The sequence below is a fragment of the Papio anubis genome, chromosome 10 (assembly GCF_008728515.1).
Source record: "Papio anubis isolate 15944 chromosome 10, Panubis1.0, whole genome shotgun sequence".
NCBI lineage: Eukaryota > Metazoa > Chordata > Mammalia > Primates > Cercopithecidae > Papio > Papio anubis.
Window position 1 is genome coordinate 20,376,730 of NC_044985.1, and position 19,511 is coordinate 20,396,240.

The following is a 19,511-nucleotide window of genomic DNA, read 5'->3' on the forward strand; positions in this document are numbered from 1 at the left end:
TGAATTCAGTAGTACATACACAGAATTTACTTTAAAAATGTTTATTTTTAGAGATAGGGTTTCCCTGTGTCACCCAGGCAAGGGTGTGGTGATACAATCATAGCTCTCTGTACCTTGAATGCTTGAGCTCCAGTCATCCACCTGGCTCAGCCTCCCAAGTAGTTAGGACTACAAACATGTGCTGCCACACTGGCTAATTTTCATTTTTTGTTGAGATGAGGTCTTGCTATGTTGTCCATGCCCAGCTGCATACACAAAATAATACGTAGTGATCAAACAACATTTATTCCAGAAAAACAGAATCAGGGATTTCTGTTGCTATAGCCCACTATATCCAAACAACAATGAAAAATCACAGCAAATACTGATAAAGTATTTGACAAATTCAAAATTTATTCATAACAGAAAGTGAACAAATGAAATCTTCATTAACCTGATAAAAGACGTTTATTAAAAATCTAAAGGCCAGGCAAAGTGGCTCATGTCTGTAATCCCAGCACTTTGGGAAGCTGAGGCAGGTGGATCTCTTGAACCCAGGAATTCGAGATCAGACTGAGCAACATGCGTTTTTTGTCTCTACAAAAAAATACAAAAAATTAGCTGGGTGTGGTGACACGCACCTGTAGTCCCAGTTACTTGGGAGGCTGAGGTGGGAGGATTGCTTGAGCCTGGGTGGTCGAGACTGCAGTGAGCTGAAATTGCACCACTGCACTCCAGCCTAAGAGAGCAAGGCCCTGTCTCAAAAACAAAAAACACAGTGAAAACAAAAACCACCTACAGAAATTATCGCACTTAATCTCAAGACTTTAGTATTTAAATAAAAAAATACAAGTATGCCTCCATCACTGCTTTTATTCAACACTCTACTCAAGAACCCATCTAATTAATGCAATCGGCAAATATAAGAATAAGGCAGGAAAAGACTAAACTCTTATTTTGCCCCACACTATTCTGTGTTCTACACTCTTTAATTCCCATAATAGTCTCATGATGTAGGATTCTGCAAATGAGGAAAGCTGAGGATAAGCAAGTTATCCAAGGTTATACATTTGTTAATGTAAGAGCAAAACCAGAATCTGAACCCAGGCAGTGTGGCTAAAAGAATCCATACTTCTTACTGTTATGCTATCCTTTCTCACACCTGTCCACCTATCTTGAAAATATAAGATACTCAATACTATTAGAACGAGTAAGAGATCAAGAATACTGCTGCATAAAAAGGCAACATATAAAAATTGATAACTGATAGTGTTCTTTACCCTCCTAACAATTCAAAAATGTCACGGAAAAGGAGATCCCAATCCTGCTACCAAGCAGAAGGCGCTCACTGCCCAATGCTCTAAGCCAATAAAATGACACTGGGTTTCTGAGAAAAGCTTTTTATTTCAAGTGACTTACAAGGAGACAGGAGTGCAGCTCAAATTGCTCTCTCTGTGCTGGTGTTAAGGCAGTGATTTTATCCTTTAGGGGGTGGATTCTGGGATTAGTAGGTGATTGGTGGAAGAGGTCTGGAAAGTTCTTTGGCGTGTGTATTACCTCTTTATGCCTCTTTATGGGTCCCACGTGCCAATTTGGAGGTAGTTAGTATAAAATATGTGGTGAAACTTTAGGCTGTAACATTAGCAAGCTTGCTGTGTAAACTCTAGTTCACCATATTGGTTTTAACTGATTTTAGACAGTTTTCTTATAAGGGAGGCGAGTCTTAAGTTGTTTTTCTTATCCATTTATCCTGCACACCCAAGAATTTTTGTTACTTAACTTTTTTTTTTTAACTCCTTGGGGCATGGTTTCATTTAAAAGCAGTTTTAATATGCTAATGTTAAGTAAAATTACAGTAAACAAAGTAGTGTCTATATTATGATTGAATTCATGGGGAACATTTATTTCTGGGCTGAAACTGAAAAAATACACAAGCCGGGCACGGTGGCTCGTGTCTGTAATCCCAGCACTCTGAGGGGCCAAGGCAGGTGGATCGCTTGAGCCCAGGAGTTCAAGACCAGCCTGGGGAACATGACAACTGCTACATATCTTTACTAAACATACAAAAGTTAGCTGGGTGTGGTGGTGTGGGCCTGTAGTCCCAGCTACTTAGGGGGCTGAGGTAGACTGCTTGAGCCCAGGAGGTGGAGGATACAGTGAGTTGAGATCCTGCCCCTGCACTCCAGCCTGGGCAACAGAGTGTGATCTTTTACATTTTGTTACACTGAATATTTCATTTTCAAGAGTACTCATTAAATCCTGCCCACAAAAAACACTAAGCTACTTCACCAGTTTCTCCCCTCACCACATGGTTAGCAGATCCTTGGCAAGGCTGTTCTGACTCTGCTAAAATATCTTCAGATCTGCAAAGGACAAGGATGTAGAGCTAAAATGGAAAGATATTTGCCTCCAGCATTAACGGTACTAAATTCTTTGATAATTTTGAGAATAAAATGCTGATAGGAGTAAACAGTAACATCACACAAAAAGCAAAATACTTTTAAAGATATAAAAATGTTTTACTACAATTAAAAAAATCAATAAATGAAGAGATATACCATGTTCATTCACTGGAAGACTAAAGAGAAGGAAATTCCAAGCCTTTCAAATTATTCTATAAATTTAAGGTAATTCCAATGAAAATCTCAGGATTTACATATCAAATAAATCTGCAAAACAATATTAGACATTTACATTTATAGAAACGTAAATATTTGGCGAAAATATAAAAACAGAAAAAAAGAATAAAAGGTTGAATTCATAATAGTTACCTGTAAGAGCGTGACTTAACTATGCCCACAATTTTTTGTTTAAAATTTTTCTCTTTAATAAATAAGGGCCAGGCAGGCACAGTGGTTCACACCCATAATCCCAACACTCTGGGATGCCCAGGCAGGCGGATCACCTGAGGTCAGGAGTTCGAGACCAGCCTGGCCAACATGGAGAAACCCCATCTCTACTAAAAATACAAAAATTGGCTGGGCGTGGTGGCGGGCACCTGTAATCCCAGCTACTTGGGAGGCTGAGGAGAATCCCTTGAACTGGGGAGGAGAAGGTTGCAGCAAGCTGAGATCATGCCACTGCACTCCAGCCGACCACAGAGCAAGACTTGTCTCAAAAAAATATATATATACATATAAAAGAAGGTCAGGCACAGCGGCTCACACCTGTAATCCCAGCACTTTGGGAGGCGAAGGCAGATGGATCACTTGAGGCCAGAAGTTCAAGACCAGACTGGGCAACATGGAGAAATTTTGTCTCTACCAAAATACAAAATTAGCCAGTTTCATAACCCTGTCTCAAAACAAATACATAAAAATTAAAAAAAAAAAAAAATTGAAGCAAATGTGATAGTGTTAAAATTTGGTAAGACTGGATAATAGGTACAAGAGTATTTTATCATGTTCTAATTTGGTCAGCATGTTTGAAAACCTTCACAATAAAAAAGATTACATCATTGTAAGACTTTACAAACTTTGTTTTAAAACAAGCTATAATTACATGAAATTGAGAACAGCTCTGGGGCCAATATTATTGTACTATTTTAGGGCCTAGCAATTCCATACTATAGAAAAAGATGGATATTCATTTTTTCTTGCTGTGGATTAAATTATGAAATACTTTTGGGGTGCCTTCTATATTTAAGGTATTCTGGTAGGATATGAAAGAAAAAAATAAGAACTGAATCTAAACTTTCAAAGACTGCACAATCTAGGTGGTAAACACTCTCTTTAACTTTCAAAAATAATGGGCAGATGTTTGTGGTCCAGGGGTAACTTCCTAACTTTTTGACCCTCCTATTTTTCTGCATATAATTTTTTCTTCCTGTACAAAAATATGTTTTGTTCCTGCTCAATATTTGTGGTTCATGTAAAATTAACATTAGCATCAACATTTGTAATAATCTAGAGGGAAAGTGCTTCCAATTGTAATTCTTACATGAAAATTTCTTTTTGATGGATAAGATGGGACTGTATTTTAGTGACGTTCACTAAGTATCAGTACCAGTTCCAGTTAAAAATGAAACAAAATTCTGCAATATATTTTAACCCATGTGAAATGAACTGTCAACCGACCCAAGATGTCAACTTTAAGAACTCGATCTCTATGCCCATCTAAATATCTGAAATGAATACATGTTGACAACATATTAGTCTTCATTTACTTACATAAACCAGTTGTGTATTTTTTCTTTTCCCAAATTATAAATGCCTAGCACCAGTTATAAAATCAGACGGTCACAAAGTTACACAAAAACAAACTATAATTAGCTTTAAAATTTTATTGAAATTCAAGTTCAGAATTTAACAATTTAATACAAGATTACACTGAATACTTTCTAACCAGTATTTTAGCCTGCTTTACATAATTTCTAGACATAACTTTTAAGAACTGATACTTTCTGGTTAATTTTCCATGATATGCCAATTATACAATCATTAAAATTTCAGATGCTACCTGAATATTCTTATTCCAATGTCAGAATTTAAAAAAATAAGTTCAAATACTGAAAATCCAAGACATTAACACTGGGGCCCTTGTAATATAGAAAAGAAGAAAAGTTGTACAATCTTAACTGTTTAAAACTCGTAACATTTACTGTAGTAACAGAATATGAATTTTTCACATAACCGTATTAATTTCTCAAGTATTTCCTACTGACGCACGTCTGAAGTTATAAAAATCTCTTTTAAACATATCTATACTGAATTACTCCAAAAATAACAGTGATACTTTAGGGCCTTGCAAATTTATTCTAGTGCATATTTTAAGTACCTAAAGTACAGCCTGTGCACTAGCAGGTTACTGGAAAGAGTAAGTGTGGCTTTCTTTTCTGTTTTTTTTGAGGCAGGGTCTCGCTCTGTCATCCACACTGGAGTTCAGAGGCAAGATGTGAATTTAAGGAGTGAGTCGTTTGGGATCACGAGGGAACATGGAGGTCTGACGAACATTATGCAATCCCAGAAACAGCATAGTCACTCTTTCCAACCCTGGGGAAGACAAAAATAATCATCAATTCCTTTCTGAAAATCTCTCAGGGTCTTACTTAGAACTATAAACATAAATATAATTGTTAAACTAAATACTTTTCCTTATTAGGAAAGAAAATGACTCCTATTATTTTGGGTTTATTTAAAATTGTTTTGAGTATTGATTCAGAAATAAAGATGCTGCTATAAATGAAAAGGACTAAGTAATATATCCTTAAGTGGTATGGAGTCTAAAATGTGAACCACAAAAATCTGTATGAGCCAGGCGTGGTGGCTCAAGCCTGTAATCCCAGCACTTTGGGAGGCCGAGACGGGCAGATCACGAGGTCAGGAGATCGAGACCATTCTGGCTAACCCGGTGAAACCCCGTCTCTACTAAAAAATACAAAAAATTAGCCAGGCGCGGCTAACACGGTGAAACCCCGTCTCTACTAAAAAATACAAGAAATTAGCCAGGCGTGGTGGCGGGCGCCTGTAGTCCCAGCTACTCAGGAGGATGAGGTAGGAGAATGGCGTGAACCCGGGAGGCGGAGCTTGCAGTGAGCCGAGATCGCGCCACTGCACTCCAGTGTGGGCGACAGAGTGAGACTCTGTCTCAAAAAAAAAAAAAAAAGAAAAAAAATCTATATGAATGAACAAAATCTATGATGTAAACAGTAAGAAAAACAAAAGACTTTATAAGCTTGAACATTTCAAATGATACCACACTCTGATTATATAGTCCAGGCAATGAGGATCAGAGCCATAAACTTGCTTAAGCAATAATAGAAGTGTGCGAAAATTTATTGTAATTCTATAGACATTTAACATGGTGGACCCTATGATAAAAAGCTCTGGAGTACATTATTATACTAAGTGTTTTGACTGTAAAAAAGAAACTGATTTTTGGAAAGTGGTTAATAAGATTATGGTTCCTCCTTTCAATGGATTCCATGTAGAGATGTAAAAAGAATGAAAAAGCTCTTTAGCTATTGATAACAAGTTATAAGATACATTAAAGTATTTCTTCTCCATCTGGGCTCATATTTAAAAAAATGATACAGTAAGTAAAAAATGCAAATTACTAAATGGTTTATATATAATAGTATGCTACAATTTGTGTAAAAATATTTAAAGAAATGTGTGTGTGTGTCTTTTTGTATATGCGAAGGTATCTTTGCAAAGGTAAGCTGAAAACTAGAAACAATGGTTTCCTGTAGGGAGGCGAATATGCAGTATTCTCCTTTTTCCTCCTCCAATTTAAAAAACAGTGTTAAAATACATATAAAATCTACCATCAGAACTATTTTTAAGTGTCCAGTTTAGTAGTACCAAATACACTCACGATGTTGTGCAATCATCACTGTCATTCATCTCTACAACTCTTAAAAAAAATCATGTTTACATCCAGAGGAATGGGACTGCTGGGTCATATAGTATTTCCAGTTCTAAATCTTTGAGGAATCGCCATACTGTCTTCCACAATGGTTGAATTAATTTAAATTCCCACCAACAGTGTAAAAGCATTCCTATTTCTCTGTAACCTTGTCAGCATCTGTTGTTTCTAGACTTTTTAATAATCGCCATTCTGACTGGTGTGAGATGGTATCTCATTGTGGTTTTGATTTGCATTTCTCTAATGATCAGTGATGTTGAGCTTTTCTTCATGTTTGTTGACTGCATAAATGTCTTCTTTTGAGAAATGTCTGTTCATGTCCTTTGCCCACTTTTTAATGGGGTTGTTTCGCTTTTTTCTTGTAAATTTGTTTGAGTTCTTTGTGGATTCTGAATAATAAAGGTACATGCACGTGTATGTTCATTGCAGCACTATTCATAATAGCAAAGACATGGGATCAACCCAAATGCCCAATGATAGACTGGATAAAGAAAACGTAGTACATATACACCATGGAATACTATGCAGCCACAAAAAGGAGTGACATCATGTCCTTTGCAGGGATATGGATGAAGCTGAAGCCATTATCCTCAGCAAACTAACGCAGGAACAGAAAACCAAACACCACATGTTCTCACTTATAAGTGGGAGCTGAACAATGAGAACACATGGACACAGGGAGGGGAACAACACACACTGGGGCCTGTTGGGACAGTGGGGTGGGGGAGAGCATTGGGAAAAAGAGCGATGCATGCGGGGCTTAATACATAGGTGATGGGTTGACAGATGCAGCAAGCCCCTATGGCACACTTTTACTATGTAACAAACCTGCACATCCTGCACATGTATCCTGAAACTTAAAAAAACAAGAAAACAAAAAACCATATGTAATGACCTTAACTGGTGCTATTTATTTTTAAAATTTTGCCCAGCTTTATTGAGTTACAGTTGACAAAAATTGTATGTATTTACAGTGTACAATGTGACACTATGATACACTGTGAAATGATTAAATCAAGCTGATTAACTTATCTATCATCTTGCATACCTATATTTTTTGTGGAAAGAACATTTAAAATCTACTCTTTTAGCAATTTTCAAGCATACATTATTACCTGCAGTCACAATGTAGAACAATGGATCTCCAGAACTTAATCATCCTAATTCAATCTTCATACCCTTAGACCAACTTCTCCCCATTCCAACAACCATTCCACTCTTTGTCTATGGGTTCAACTTTTAAAAGGTACCATATGTATGTCAGATCATGCAGTATTTGTCTTTCTGTGTCTGATTTGCTAATTTGTTTAGCATGATGTCCTCTAGGTTACTCTACATTGCTACAAATGACAGGATTTCCTTCTTTTTAAAGGCAGAGTGTTATTTCATTGTATAGATAAAATAGGTTGAGTATTCCTAATATGAAAATCCAAAATACTTCAAAATCTGAGACTTTTTGAATGCCAACATGATACTCAAAAACACAAACAAAAAAACCAAAAATGCTCACTGGAGCATTTCAGGTTTCTAGATTTGGCATGTTTAACCAGTAAGTACAATGCAAATATTATAAAATCTGAAAAAAAATCCAAAATCAGACATGCTTCTGGTCCCAAGCATTTTGGGTAAGGGATACTCAATCTATACTATACTTTCTTTATCCATTCATCCACTGATGGACACTAAGGTCATTTCTATATCTTGGCTATTGTAAATAATGCTGCATTGAACATGAGAGTGCACAAATGTCTTCAACATACTGATTTTATTTCCCTTGGTATATAAGACCAGATAAGGAATTACTGAATCATACAGTAATTCTCATTGTAACGTTTAGAAGAATCTTCATCCTGTTTTTCCTAACGGCTGTACCAATTTTACATTCCCGTCAACTATTTACAAATATGGATTCCCCTTTCTCCACATCCTCACCAACAATTATCCATTATCTTTTGGCTAACAGCCACAGGTGTGAGATGGTTATCTCACTGAGGTTTTAATTTATATTTCCCTAATGTTTAGTGATGTCGAGCATTTTTTTCCATATGCCTATTGGCGATTTAAATATAGGTTTTACATTTAGGCCTTTGATCCATTTTGAGTTTATTTTTGTATATGATGTTAGGTAAGTGTCTAATTTCAATCTCCTGCAAATGGACATCAGTTTTCTCTATACCATCTGTTGAAAAGACTGTCCCTCTACCAATTTTAATTTGAAAATTTTGTAAGTACATATTTTATTTTCCAAAAAAACCCAAAACAAACAACAAAAACTTCAATAAAACTATACATTCAAAATTTTTAAGAATGTTTGATATGGACATCCAAAGATGAGTTAAATATTTACTGATTTTAAATTGCAAAGCAGTCCCTTACATATACTGTAGAAGTGTTCTTAAGGTCAATCAAGTGCTACATCTCAATAAAAACACTTAGCAGCTCTTTGAGCTATTTTAAGGTAGAGTTTTAATTTGTGCTAATGTGAATGAACTCACAGTAGCAAGAGAGAAAACAGGATATTCCACTTACAAGGCATTTGGCTTCTAAAAACTCTTAAGAGAAAAAATGGCTAGAACTTTATGACAATAATATTTTAAAACACACAAGTTAGCTGTTCATTTTGTTTCTTGGAAATCAAATTTTCACTTATGTCATAATTGACTTTTAAAAATTATTGTAATTCAAATTTGTATTATACTTAGAAGTTACGAACTTATTTGTAAGCAATAACAGAATATTACCAATGCCTCCACCAGCGTGAGGAGGAGCTCCAAAGCGGAAGGAATCAATGTAAGCCTTGATTTTCTCCAAATCTACAAAAAGACACAAAACAAAACAAAATATAATTTATCATCTTATTTATCTTAAAAAATCACAAAAGCAATTACTGTTCAATGGAGACTTTTAAAAAAGACCGAGAAGTCTTTTAAATGTTTACATTGTATTATTTTCAGAAAATACACTCTCTTAAATTATTTTAAGTTGTTTACCAATTCCATGATGTAAAGCTCTCTCTGTTAGCAGCTGAGGATCATGTATTCTTTGAGCTCCTGACAATATTTCTTCTCCTCTCATGAACATATCGTAAGAGTTGGACTGTTTCTGCAAGAGAAAAAACACCACTCTTCAAGTGACTACTATCCTATTTCTATTACACATATACAGAAAAAAATCTCTGCTGCAGGAAGAGCAAGTTCATTTTTTCCTATAATTAACAATGCAACCTTGTTCTCTAAAGTAGAATTAAACTACTGAGGGCTGAATAACTTTTTCTTTGTTTATATCAATTTTGTGCTCTCCTCCCACACCCCCCAACAACAAATCAGAGCGCCACATCTAATTTTTAAGAAGCAGTGCTGATCCTTATTTCACTTTATCATCTGAGATGTTTTTAAGCTTGATATGATTTTGGGGTGACTTCTGGAACTCCAAGTTAACAGGTGTGAGTCTTTATTATTAATTTTACTTTAATCCCCTGTCTTTCAATAAACCAGTGGTTCTCAAAGTGTGATTCCCGGACCAGTAGCTTCAGTATTACCAGAAATTTGTTAGTTGGTCTGGAGTGGGGCCAGCAAAATGATCAGGCTCCCATTCCAGAGCAACTAATGAGAAATTCTGGGTGGGCCCCAGCAATTGATGTTTTAAAAAGCCCTCCAAGTGATTCTGATGCACAGTAAAATTTAGAAACCACTGCAATGGAAAAATGGTAAAAGACCATAAGACATTATTTAGATTATTAACTCCCAGGATACAATGTGATTTCCCAGTTTAAGGTCAATGACAGGATGATTTGCTAAAGTATGCAAAACTAGTAGTACTATTTATAATTTACATAGTCTTTCTCCCTCATTAATCTTCAGAAAAATGACCAAGGAAAATGATTTTAACATAGGTTTTAAAAATTAATTTTCTAGAATATTCAAATTTTACAATATCATTTTGACCAGTGGTGACAGACATCAGTGGTAATACGTATGTCTATCAAAACTGCAAATTATTAATGAAAACCATTATTCCCATTATGCATTCTGACAGTGGCAATAAAATTTCCCTTCTGCCCCCAAATGGGTTACTTAAAACCAAATTACTTACAGGATTTCTTGGGTCAGGCATCGTATAGAAAGGTCTTACAGCCAATGGATATTTATCAAGAATATAAAAATCTGTATCATACTATAAAAAGAATAAATGCAATTAAAATACATTTTTAAAAAGTAAAATGGCTAACATTTTGGTAATTAACTTTTTTACACAAAAACTTTGGTTCTTCATAATTACTCTAATTATATTGTATATACAATGAATATCTTGCTTTTTTTCAAGTAACATTTTTATCGTATAGCATTTTGCCATGGTGTCATAAATTACTGCAATACCTAATTTTTAGGCATTGCTTATTATTCATAGTTCTCAAAAATAAATTTTTTTTTTAAAAAGAGATGGGGTCTTGCTCTGTTGCTTAGGCTGGAGTGCATGATGCGCTCATGGCTTAAATAGGAGCCTGGCTAATTTTTAAAATTTTTTGTAGAGATGGAATCTCGCTGTGTTTGCCCAGGCTGGTCTTGAACTCCTGGCCTCAAGTGATCCTTCTATGTCGGCCTCTCAAAGTGCTAGAATTACAGGCATGAGCCACTGTGCCAGGCCTACGGTTTAAATATTCATTTTTTTCCTGTTCTTTTTTTTTGAACACGTAATCCCTTTCTAATTTCTTCCCCATTCTAAATTATGCTTTGATAAACATCTTTGAATTTACTTTTTTCTTTGTTATTCTAGTTCATCTAGTCATTCTGATGCATTTTATAATGAAAAAAATTATCTGAAATCCTTTTGGTTGTTATAGAAACTATATTAAGTCTATGAATTATTTTGGGAAATTTGACGTAATTTATAATATTCATCATTGAAAAACATGGATTATCTTCCCAACAATTTAAATTTTTATCTAGATATATACATGAGATTTTGGTAGTTTTCTTCAAATGAATGCTGCAACTGAAAGAAATAAATGACATTAACTTGAAATTACAACTTTTTTAAGAGAATGCTTACTATGTGACCTAGATTTAATTAAAAAAAAAAAAAATTACATTTCAGGGTCGGGTGCAGTGGCTCATGCCTGTAATCCTAGAATTTTGGGAGGCCGAAGTAGGTGGATCACCTGAGGTCAGGAGTTCGAGACCAGCCTGGCCAAAATGGTGAAACCCCATCTCTACTAAAAATACAAAAAATTAGCTGGGTGTGGTGGTGGGTGCCTGTAATCTCAGCTATTTGGGAGGCTGAGGCAGGAGAATTGCTTGAACCCAGTGGGTGGAGGTTGCAGTGAGCCGAGATAGTGCCATTGCATTCCAGCCTGGGCAATAAGAGCAAAACTCTGTCTCAAAAAAAAAAAAAATTGCATTTCAACCGTTTTTGACTTTCAACATTTTTGATAAAACTTGAGAAGAGGATGTTAACAGCTGACAAACTGAAATTGGCTCTGCTGAAATAGCATTTTAAACGTATAAACTGAATATTGTATGGCTTCAGAAACATCAGTTCTCTAGTTTAACAGTTTCAAGTGCAACCAGTAGGAGGAGCTCAAGGACTAATTTTCCTTTTCATTATACCAGTATCTTAAAATTTTTAAAAAGATCACACTAAGCTTAGCTTTTCTCCTCTTTGGAGTCTTGGTTTTCGAAAATGAGATTGGAAAGTAGCTATTACATAAGAGGCAGAGAGGAGGCTCATTCATCTTTAAGTCTCATGAAACAGCAGGGGTACACAGGGAAGATCAAATCTAAATAATTTCAAATAACTTGGAGGTCATTTCTAACTAATCTGACATTCTGTCACTTTTAGAGACACCTCAGAACAACTTCGTAGAAATATTAAATACTGAGTTAATCAAATCATCTGGGAGAAAGGCAGGCTGTCTGAATATTTCTCATTTTTCTAAGAAAAAAAATTTTGAACGTCCCTCTGAAGTTTTTATTTATTCCAGAATCACACCATTCTAGGAAGCTCAGTCTCCTCTGCAACTGTTTTTAGTCCCAAGAGACATTTCCAAATTAGAAAAAGAAATCCAGCATATACAAGAGTCCTACCTTTTCCTTTACCAAGTGACCCAACAGCTTTTCATTTGGTGTACTGAAAAAGAAACGCGAAATCAGTGTTTGAAGATGAAACGGCAACTTAAAAATGTTAATAAGGAACTTCTATTTAAGTTTCTCAAGGGATTACAAAATTTGGCCAAAACATGCAGTTGTCTATTCTGCTCTTTTCTTAAAAGGCAAGTCCTATTGAAAATCACTTATGAGTATACCTTGGTAGAGTGACTCAGCGCTTAGTAGATGCTGTTCAAATATTTAATTAAAGCAATAAACAGAATTTAGCAATTCATCGATTCAGAAATATCATGGATGACATAATTTCCTATAATTACACATAATAAACGTTCGCTACACTAATATAGGCTAGTCTTGCCATGAAATAGTCTTCCCTTTTTGGTACTCTTTATCAATGGTTTATGAAATAAAAATTAGTATTATCCAAGGTTTTAAAATAGTGTTTATATGAACATGTTACATTTATAGCCAAGAGGTAGTTACTTTAGTTTCCTATGTAAAAACAATTTCTAAAATACTTAAAAAAATACTACTCAAGCTTGTAGGATTTTTATTTTGCCTTAAAATATCATCTAGCAATGTAGGCAATGTTTAAAGCCATATATATGTATATTTTTGTTAAACAAAAATAAACGGTTTTGGGTGAACTGTTTTTTGAAAAACCCTAAAAAGTGACAATAATCATTTCCTTTCCCTCCTAAAATACATTAAGTATTGTGATGGTTTAAAGGAATCATTCAAGGAAGTCTTGAATAAAATATAAGTAGATAGAAATTTTCAACCTTTACATGTTTTGTTTGTTTATTTTTTACAGACAGGGTTTCACTCTATCACCCAGGCATGATCATGGGTTACTACAGCCTTGATACTCCTGGGCACAGGTGACCCAATTGCCTCAGCCTCCAGAGTAGCTGGGACTACAGGTGTGTGCCACCACATTCAGCTAAATTTTAAATTTTTTTGTAGAGACAGGATCTGTGTTGTCCAGGCTGGTCCCGAAATCCTGGCCTCAAATGATCCTCCTACCTCGGCCTCTCAAAGTACTGTGATTACAGGCGCAAGCCAACATGCCCAGCCTCAATCTTTATTAAAAGACATCATTTGTTTATGATCTGAATTCAGATTGTACTCTGAATACCAGGGACACTGGGAGAGTTATTCTTTCCAGGTTGTAGGAGAGGGTTGTGGGTAAAGGTCTGTCGTAAGGGACCAGAGGGGAGAAGAGAAAACAAATACCCACTCTATACCAAATGCTACATATAATATAGTATGTATGATACTATATAAACAATATTGACTTTTATATAACTTTTGGATGTTAACAGTTTATACCCCGATCCTGTGTGGGGATGGATTTAGACTGCTGTCTACTTTCTCTAATATCACTAATTTGGAAAGAGAAGTAACATATTAGAAGACAAAATCACAGGCAAAACTCCCTATACTCTTTGAGTTACAAACATGAGGGAAAAATAATGGAAAATGGTGTTTATAAACAAAATTATGAAAACTTAAGCAAACCATAGTAAACATTTTTATTTCAGATCACACATTATATAAAACAGCATCATACTGTATATCAAAGTTAATAAAATATAAGTGTATCAGGTGAAAAAAATCATTTATTAATATTTTCCTTCTCTCTTACCTTAAACCAAATTACTAAGGTTTTAAAAATCACAAAGACAACTTGGAGGACGGATCAATAGGTGCAGCCAACCACCATGGCACATGTGTCCCTATGTAACAAACCTGCATGTTCTGCACATGGATTCTGGAACTTAGAGTAAAAAAAAACAAAATCACAAAGACAAACCTCAGATCGTCTTCATCTCCCATTTCGACTCCAGCTTCCCTAAGCATAGCCAATGCTTCACAATATTCTAGTCTTAGAGTTGGCTCCAAAAATTTGAATGGCTCACATGGGAACTGTTTATTCACCGTTTGAATTTCAGTCTGAAACCTATTTGCAGAATGATTTAGTTAAGAAAATGTGTGAGACAAATGTTTCCTCCACAAGAGGTCACTGTGGCAATATACAAAAATCAATCTTTGAATCAGTATATACACCAGGAAAAGCATATCAAATTATTAAAGAATGAAATTTAAATACTTAAAATATCTAACACCATTTTTCAATCTTATGTTTTTGTAACCACAGTAACATCAAAGGATTAAAAATTTTCTTTATAACTCATATCAGTTAATATAGTTAGAAACATAAAATGCCCATTTTATAAAGCATTACAAAAATCTGACTTTTTAATTCTTTAACAATTCTTATCACTGAGGAAGACCAAATTAATGAGTATTTGTCTTATCTTCCTGCATCCATATTACACTGTATGTTCAGAGAAGTGCCAATTTCCCATTTTGATAATCTCTATAGTACAATGCTTACCCTATATATATAGAAGGTACAAGACAATGTTTATTGCACTGAGCTGAATTTCTGCTATGGACGATGATTTATTGAGATTTAAAAAGTTTATTTTTGGCCAGGTGCAGTGGCTCACACCTGTAATCCCGGCACTTTGGGAGGTGGATCACCTGAGGTCAGGAGTTCAAGACCAGCCTGGCCAACATGGTGAAACCCCATCTCTACTCAAACTACAAAAATTATCTGGGCATGGTTAGGAGGCTGCAGTAGGAGAATCATTTGAGCCTAAGAGGTGGAGGCTGCAGTGAGCCAAGATCGTGCCACTGCCCTCCAGCCTGGGTTGACAGAGCAAGACTCTGTCTCGAAAAAAAAGGTTCGGATTTGCTTCAAAATAATAGTGAATGAGGGAAATGGGCAAACAAAATTGGCCACAGGTTGACAAGGACTGAAACTGGTTGGTGAGTTCATGGGGGCTCAGTAGACTATTGCACATCCTTTTGTATGTGTTTGAAAGTTTTCCACAATTAACAGACTTGAAAAAAGTATGTTTATATTCTATATACAGAAAAAAGTATGTTTGTATTTTATATATAGAATTCTCTACCTAGAATTTACATTCTACTTTTATTTTTTTTATTTCTGAGACAGGGTCCCACTCTGTTGCTCAGGCTGGAGCGCAGAGGTGCAATCTTGGCTCACCACAACCCTGGCCTTCTGGGCTCAATGGATCTTCCCACCTCAAGCCTCCTGAGTAGCTGGGACTACAGGCATGTACCACTATGACCAGCTAACTTTTTGTTACTTTTTGTAGAGACGGGGTTTCACCATGTTGCCCATGCTGGTCTCGAACTCCTAGGCTCAAGCAATCTGCCGGCCTCGGCCTCCCAAAGTGTTAGGATTATAGATGTACACCACGCCTGGCCTAGAATTTATATTCTCGAAATTAAAACACCATCATTTCTTGATTGGTCTTACAGACTTTCATGGGAATAAAGCTTAGCCATTGATTTATTAAAATCTTGATATAAGGGTTAGAAAGACCCCATAATTGATTATTTATTTATTTATTTTTTATTTTTTTAGACGGAGTCTCACTCTGTTGCCCAGGCTGGAGTGCAGTGGAGCTATCTCGGCAATTCAAGCAATTCTCCTGCCTCAGCCTCCTGAGTAGCTGGGACAACTAGTGTGTGCCACCATGCCTGGCTAATTTTCTGTATTTTTAGTAGAGACGGGGTTTCACCATGCTGGCCAGGCTGGTCTCAAACTCCTAACCTCCTGATCTGCCCGCCTCAGCCTCCAAAAGTGCTGGGATTACAGGCATGAGCCACTGAGCCTGGCCCCCAATTCATCTTTACATAGCTTTTCTTTCCTTTATATATCAACTCCCATTCATCATGTCTACCAATAGTAGTACAAAAATATGACTGTCAATACTTTAAAATACATTTATATATGTATTTGGATATATATAAAATACATATACATACAATACATATACATTTGTATATATTTTTTTCTATGAGAGGTAAATACTAATGATAAACACGAGAGGAACATGACACAGGCCAGATAATCCAATAAACGGGTGACACCAAAATTTAAAATTCCTAAATGACTTGAAGAACATACAAAGAAGGCTTTATTTTCAAATTGCCATCTTAACTCTACTGAAAAAGTTCAGCAGTAACGGCGTTTGAGTCCAATTTGTAAGTAGAGATTTGATTAATCCCAAGGACCCAAATTCATGCTTGGTCTGTTGTTATAAAAATCAAAGTGGAAATGTCAAATTCTATTATTTAATAGAGAAGCTATCAGTATTTAAAAAAAATGAGTTTCTGAAACTTTCTTGAATTATAAATGTGAACCGAAAATGAGAAATGCTGTGTGTGTTCCTTCAGTGTAGTTCTAAAGTATATTTCGTCTTATAAGGAAAATGTTATCAGTTGTTCCATGAACCATTGAAAATTGATTGAAATAAACTGCATCAAAATGTTTTAGAGAACAAAGATATAAAAAGAAAAAGGCTGTCTGCAATTAATTAGCCATCAAAGGCACAGATCTGCAGAGAATGCCTTGAAATATTGGCACTTACGCTACAGTATTCTTAAATAAGATCAGTAGTTAATTTCTACATTCTATTTTTTTTTGAGACGGAGTCTTGCTCTGTTGCCCAGGCTAGAGTGCAGTGATGTGGTCTTAGCTCACTGCACCTCCGCCTCCTAGGTTCAAATGATTCCCCTGCCTCAGTCTTCCAAGTAGCTGGGATTACAGGTGCATGCCACCATGCGCGGCTAATTTTTGTATTTTTAGTAGAGATGGGGTTTCGCTAAGTTGACCAGGTCGGTCTTGAACTTCTGACCTCAAGTGATCCGCCCGACTCGGCCTCCCAAAGTACTGGGATTACAGGCGTGAGCCACCGTGCCTGGCCAATTTCTACATTCTTAAACTTACTCATTAGCCTTGCAATGTAGTAAATAAAATTTGTATTTTTGAACTCTTTTAAAATACCAATGAAACATATCAAATACATCAATAAGGAATAAATTGCTGGACTTCAAATAAAATTTTTTTTTTTTTTGAGACGGAGTCTCGCTCTGTCACCCAAGCTGGAGTGCAGTGGCCGGATCTCAGCTCACTGCAAGCTCCACCTCCCGGGTTCATGCCATTCTCCTGCCTCAGCCTCCCTAGTAGCTGGGACTACAGGCGCCTGCTACCTTGCCCGGCTAGTTTTTTGTATTTTTTTAGTAGAGACGGGGTTTCACCATGTTAGCCAGGATGGTCTCGATCTCCTGACCTTGTGATCCGCCCGTCTCGGCCTCCCAAAGTGCTGGGATTACAGGCTTGAGCCACCGCGCCCGGCCCCCAAATAAAAATTTTTAATATGATCCTTTGTCAGTTATTAAAATGCTAGCTTAGACTATTATAGCTTACCTAATACTTGAAATATAGTCACGAATACAGAAAGAGGGAAAAATAGAGACTTTCTTAATCAACTTGACTCACTTCTATTTTCTTTTCCTATTTTCCCCATGTTAACCATCATCATAAGTAAACAACTTTCAATGACCTTTAAAGGGAAGAGCTCTTTGCCAGTTTTGAGGGTGTAGCTAAATGGACATTCTACATAATTCAATTTTCTGAACATCTAGAACACATCTAATATTTCTGCAAATGTTAATTCATCAGATCCAAATAGGTTTAAACATCCCTTCGGTCTACTAGTTTCTAATCTTTACTGAGCACTCAATGTAAATATAAATTGATTTAAGAATTAACCATATTTGACTAGACTTAATTTACATGTCGACAGATTCAGTTGACTGAAGGAACTTTTTACCTTTGAGGTGGGTAATAATGCTATTTCCACTTAATGGCTGAGGAAACTGAGGCACAGAGTTAAATAATCTGCACAAGGCCCACACAGAAGCAGCAGAGTTGGGATTTGAACTCAGGCTATCTGGATGTTGCTGAATCCAACCTCTTAAGCATTACCCTCATACTATTTCCCAAATAATAAACTATTAAAAGTAACATATGCTGCATTTCTTGAGACATTCGGGATGTCAGTATAAAGGAAACAAGGACAACAACAAAATACAGTTGGACTGTTCACAATGTGGTAAATTTACCAGCAAAATAGAGGTTAATTAGTTGAGCCCCCAAATGATTTGAATCCAGAAGCAGTATTCTGAGTGTGGATTTTTCCAACCAATTAAATGGATCATCTAACTGATAAATCTTTATATATATGTTCATAGAAACTTAGTTTGCATGTTTAAATAGAAGAATTTTTTTTTTTAAAGAGCCCAAACTGATCTGAAATTAAGTCCATCTAGGTGTATAAAATACTTTTTACCTTTCTTGAAGTCCTTTGAATATCTGTACCATGGTGTCAGCAATTTCTTCCATAACTTCATGGTAATGGTAATTAAAAGCCATTTCAATGTCCAAACCAACAAACTCAGTTAGATGTCTATGGGTATTAGAGTCTTCTGCTCTGAATACTGCGAATTTAATAAAAGAAATAAACAGCAAATACTGTTTTCGATTTTAGATAAATTGGGATTTAAATACAAAACTGTATTTAGTAGGATTTCAGTGGCATTATTTTCATATTATAGGGCTGGAAGGACCTCTGATAAACCACCTGTTTGCACATTCTCTTGGACAGCAAGTTCATTACAAACTCCTATGGTCATGCAATAAAAGCCATACCAAATGTAAATTAATGAGAGGTTCATGAAAACCCTGGGGGAATGCAAGATCCTGAGGTGTCTTCTCAATATTTAAAAATATATTCGATTATGACCAAGACAGTGAGTTCTTCTCAATTTTATTAAAACCTGACTCAAACTACGTGAAACTCTACAAATAAAGTAACATACATATTCCATTTAACTACAGTAGTCATTTACAGGAATATTAGTGATGTGAAAGATGAGTCGAGCTACAGTCAGGAAGACTGGACAGGAGGAAAAGACACTGAGGATATTACGAGCCACTAGCTCAGTCCAGCTAATATCCAGTCCAGACTTAATATCCTCAGTGCCTTTTCCTCCTGCCTAGTCTTCCTGACTCTAGCTCGACTCATCCTTCACATCACTAATATTCCTATAACACTTTCTTGCTCAGAAACTTACAGTGGTTCCCAAATGACTACTGTAGTTAAGACATAAAATGAC

The 19,511-nt window shown here is 35.9% G+C and overlaps 1 protein-coding gene across 3 annotated transcripts in view; it reads right to left on the reverse strand.

Moving 5' to 3' along the window:
• Positions 1-4,245: 4,245 nt before the first annotated feature.
• The window catches only part of DARS1 (aspartyl-tRNA synthetase 1), an 81,007-nt gene continuing 65,741 nt past the window's right edge, over positions 4,246-19,511 (reverse strand). For 2 of the 3 annotated variants that reach the window (XM_003909169.3, XM_017947872.3), the window contains exons 10-16: positions 18,686-18,833; positions 14,266-14,412; positions 12,429-12,471; positions 10,438-10,518; positions 9,336-9,447; positions 9,087-9,158; positions 4,246-4,970 (exon numbers count right to left, since the gene is read on the reverse strand). In XM_003909169.3, the coding sequence (XP_003909218.1) occupies positions 4,879-4,970; positions 9,087-9,158; positions 9,336-9,447; positions 10,438-10,518; positions 12,429-12,471; positions 14,266-14,412; positions 18,686-18,833 (695 nt within the window). In that variant the 3' untranslated portion in view covers positions 4,246-4,878. The remainder of the gene's footprint in view (positions 4,971-9,086; positions 9,159-9,335; positions 9,448-10,437; positions 10,519-12,428; positions 12,472-14,265; positions 14,413-18,685; positions 18,834-19,511) is intronic. The other variant, XM_021923560.2, reaches the window with a different exon arrangement.